We start from the raw sequence: 4,196 nt of genomic DNA on the forward strand, positions 1-4,196 counted from the left end.
TGGCCATTTGAGGATTTGGGTAGGAGAGAGTGAAAAGCAGCTCCAGCCCAAGCGGTCTTGAGGTTGTGGCTGATGAATCTGATGGCCAGATGAATCTGAGTCAGCAGTGTGCCCTGGCAGCCAACAGGGCTGACTGTAGCCTGGGGTGCATTGAGCCCTGCACTGGAATTGAGACAGGGAAGGGCCTGTCCCACTCTGCTTTGTGCTGCTCCATCCTCACCTCAAACCTTGTGTTTAGTTTTGACTTCAACAACACAAAAAGGATGTGAAACTATTGAGTAGTTTCCAAAGGAGGACTACAAAGAGTCCTGGTGTAGAGTCTGGAGGAACTCAGGTTGCATGGTTTGTTCTATCAAGTGGAGACTGAGGGGAGGCCGAGGTGCTCTTAATAGTGGCTTAATGTAGAGGTCTGGTGGTCTGAGACGAGTGACACGGAGTCCTGAAGTGGTGAGTTCAGAGTTGTAGAGGCCAAGACTGGGAAGCGAATGAAAGGGAAGTGAACAGAAGGACGTTCAGTGTTCTTCACTAAAAGCCTGGGCGCGGGGAGTGGACCTGACTGTGGACAGCCTGCCGTTCCTGCCTGGGCTTGAGCGGGGCCGCTGTAGTGAAATCAAGAAATCAAGACGATACTGATGAAGGAAAGATTCTGTGACCATATTTGTTGTAAATAGGAGAAAATCTTGCCTGGGAGGAAAAGGAATCAAGTGTGCACTGACAGAGAGATGTTGTATGAGAGAGCACAGGCAGAAGATCCTCAAAGTGGCCAAGACTGCATCAGTGTAGGAGTATATATAACTTATAATGTGATGAAGGCCATCTGCTAGGCACCAAAGCTCTTGTGTGTGACAAGAGGAGGTCTGGGGCCCTCTTGTAGCAGACATGACGGTTTGCAGTGCCGTGTCTTTGTAATGGGTGAAGTGGAAGGGACATTATGCGAAGGAATGAAGAAGAGGAATCTGAGGCTGACATGCATAAGATCTTTATTGAGAGAAACACATGAAAAGGAAGGATCCACTTGGTGATGGCCAAGTGGAAAGAGCACAATTTGAAGTGCAAAGACAGAAGGAAGTTACTGCGCTCATGTTTCCAAGCAGCATGGTCTGAAGTTGTTCCATCCTTCTCTGTTTCATGCCATGAAAAGGGGAGTCATGGTTGGTGAGCCCTTGGGCCATGGGTGACACAGAGGTGCCTCCTGAGTGCGTGAGGCGCCTTGCAGGGTGCAGGTGGTTGGTGTGAGGGTGTGGGCGCAGGCCCTTAGCAGGGGTAGCGGGCTCTGCCGCCGTTGAAGCAGCCCAGGCCTCCGAAGCCGAAGCCGCCGGAGGAGATGGCCACTCCCTGGGCGCTGAGGGCGCTGCCCACGGCAGCTGATGAGGAGGATCCGACGGCGGTGTTCTGGGGGAAGGAGCTGAGGATGGGTCCCGGCAGGGTGACCACCACGGTGGAGGGCTGGATGACGACCTGGGAGTCCTGGCACTGCCTGACACAGGGCTCGTTGCAGCTGTTAGCCAGCGGGGTGGGTCCGCAGGGGCGGCAGAGGTCGTAGCAGGACATGGCTGTGGGATGGAGGGTACCTGAAAGAAAGGGTGTTGGGTGAGTGGAGGGAGTTGAGGGTATGGGAAGCAATGCTGTTCCGTTCCCAAGCGGCAGGGAGGTATGGTTTGGGATTATGGGGAGCATGACAGAAGAGGTGGAAAGGCTGCAGAGTTTGTGGTCAGAGGGGAATGGAGAGCAAAGCCAGGTGGGGTGGCCAAAGAAGGCAGCTGGGGGTGCAGCTCACCTGGAAGAGCACAGAGCAGAAGGCGACAGGAGAGTGGTGTGAGGGAGCGAGGCACAGGGCCGGCTTTTATGCTGCTGTGTGAGTGCCTGAGGGCCTGGAGGGTGCCTCTGCGCATGGTAGCACTGTGCAGAACGCTGCAGTTGCATGCCCAACCCAGAGAAGTCATGAGGTGGGGTGTCATTGTCTTCCCACAACACTTCCTTTTCATTTCCTTGTGTTGTGGATTTGATCCTTTGACCCTGTCAGCATCTTTGGGTGTGACTGGAGTGTTGAGGAAGGCGCATCTCGTGGCAGGTGTTGGTAGGCTTGTCCAAAGCTCTGCAGGAGTGATGTGGTCTCCTCAGTGATGCCATCGTGTGCTACTCATGCAGTCGTGTTTGTGGCCACTTTGTGAGGTGCAGACCCCATTCCAGGCATCCTTAGAGGGCTGTTCTGTGATTCCCAGGTGCGTTTGGCTTGAGACGCTGCTAGTTGCACTGCGCTGCGCTCCCTGCCTGCCTTCGACTTAATTTGCTTTCCTTGAGCTTAGTCGTTGTCTTGTGCATTGGGTGTGTTGTGTCAACATGTTGGTTCCCCTTTTGCTTTGAAAACTGTGTTCTGGAGAAAGGAGGCAGCCTGTCTTGTGTTGTTTCACAAGCGTTGGGCCATGCAAGGTGGTTTTAGTATATTTAGAGAGAGGAGGGCAATTTGTGGAGTTGAGATTTTGGGGTCCTTTCCTGGACCGTTGTGTGTTAATGGGTGATGCAGCCATGAGCCACTTCATGACATCTTCTGGAGAAGACGGAAGAAAGTAGAAAGAGGGGCTGTTCAACTGGATGTGCCTAGGTGTGTGAGGCCTGCTGAGTGTCACCCAGGAATGCAGAGGGAGCTGTGCGGAGTGGGTTCGGAGGAGGGCCACAAAGGAGATCAAATGGCTGGAGTCCATTTAGTGTGAAGAAAGGCTGATGGAGTGGGATTTGTTCAGCCTGGAGAAGAGTTGGCTCCAGGGAGATGTGAGTGTGGCCTTGCAGTACTTGAAGGGAGCTTACATGCAGGAGGGGAAGCAACTTTTTACAGGGTCTGATTGCAGTAGGACATTTTAATGGGAAGAGTAGAAATTTTGTTATCTGAACTAAGTAAGTAAGGAAGAAATTCTTGACTCGGATACTGGTGAAGTCCTGGCACAGGCTGCCCAGTGAACTTGTGCGTTCCTGAACCCTGGGGGCATTCAAGGCCAGGTTCCTCATGCTTTCCTGTGGACTTTTAAGGATCTCCTCTCAATACTGCGTGCTACTCTTGCATCCCGTAGTGTTGCTTGTCATCAGTTATGTGTTGTTCTTCCAGCAATTCTGCCTTTTTGCGTCCTTGAGGACGTGTCCATTTGGCACTGGCGGTATGTTCCAGGTGCGAATACTGGAGGGCAGAGGAGGGATTTGGCATGTTTGTGTTTGAGTATGCGGAAGATTCTGTGTCCAAAGCACAGAATAGGAGTCAGCGAGGTCACGGCTCGGCACTTGTGCAATCTGGTTTGTGCCTTTGTTGTTAGAGGAGTTCCCAATTCCAAGCAGCCGTGGAAACCTGGTCTGGCCATTCAGGGTATCCCAGATCGGAGAAGTTGGCATTTGTTTTCATGAGCTGATTACCCATCTAGTTCAGCAAGGGATCCTAATAGACCTACATTCTAAGGACTTCTGCAAAGATTTTCATTGGTTTTTCTCCATATGCTTCTGGAGACAATGTCTAGCACATATATATAGGCAAAGACAGAAAGCGTTGAGTGAACCGTTGGCTCACAAGTCCAACTCCACGGCTTTTTTCAAATGTGGTTGTGCACCAGAGGGCAGTGGCATGAAACAGGCTTCCGAAGTCAGTGCAGAAGCACTATGGCTGCTGGATTTCAAGAAACATTGGGCAATGCCTTCAGATGTAGCATTTAATTTTTAAGGAGTGCGTTGTTGAAGCATGAGTTGGACTCAGTTATCCCTGGGGGTCCCTTCCAACATCCTTGGGTACTGTCTGATCCCACTGCATTTGTTCCCTCCCGGAGCTCGTTGCAGCTGGTTAGCCAGCCTTTAGCTCTTGTCTTCCCCAGTGGGTGTGCTGCGTGGCTGGCTGGATGCCTCTTGATGTTGGAAGGCTGTAGCTGGAGAAAGGAGGCTGCGTGTTTTGTGCCGTGCCTGTGTGGGGCCCTTTTTGGAGGTTTCCAAGCAGGCAGGAGAGGGCTGTTTGTGAGAGCAGGATGCTGTCCTGTCACAGCTGGTTCAGTGCTAGCAAGCTCTGTGGTGTCAGGAGTCCTGCCATGGTTGCCAAATGGTGGCACTGGCCACTGCATTATAATGCCATTTTCTGGGGCTCCCACATTCGCGGAATGGATTTTGGTGCAGATGCTTTGGTTTGCTAGATGGGGGTCTGCTGGGCTGGTTGGTGAGATGTGGGATGA

At 52.1% G+C, this 4,196-nt stretch overlaps 1 protein-coding gene across 1 annotated transcript; it reads right to left on the reverse strand.

Annotated features, from left to right (window-relative positions):
• Positions 1 to 1,254: 1,254 nt before the first annotated feature.
• Positions 1,255 to 1,901, reverse strand: LOC100542926 (feather keratin 1-like). The gene is made up of 2 exons (XM_085219959.1): positions 1,778 to 1,901; positions 1,255 to 1,571 (listed from the first exon to the last, which is right to left on the reverse strand). The coding sequence occupies exons 1-2, from the start codon at positions 1,890 to 1,892 to the stop codon at positions 1,255 to 1,257; spliced, it is 432 nt and encodes a 143-aa protein (XP_085076085.1). The 5' UTR covers positions 1,893 to 1,901.
• Between the last annotated feature and the right edge of the window lie 2,295 nt (positions 1,902 to 4,196).

This window comes from Meleagris gallopavo, chromosome 3, assembly GCF_905368555.1.
Source record: "Meleagris gallopavo chromosome 3, MGAL_WU_HG_1.1, whole genome shotgun sequence".
In the NCBI taxonomy this organism is placed as follows: domain Eukaryota; kingdom Metazoa; phylum Chordata; class Aves; order Galliformes; family Phasianidae; genus Meleagris; species Meleagris gallopavo.

What these genes read in the sequence shown, in the direction of transcription:
- LOC100542926 (XM_085219959.1), bottom strand. Translation starts at nt 1,892, where the DNA reads ATGCGCAGAGGCACCCTCCAGGCCCTCAGGCACTCACACAGCAGCATA. An exon ending in TCTGCTCTGTGCTCTTCCAG is followed by an intron (nt 1,572 to 1,777) that starts GTGAGCTGCACC and finishes CCTTTCTTTCAG; the next exon opens with GTACCCTCCATCCCACAGCC.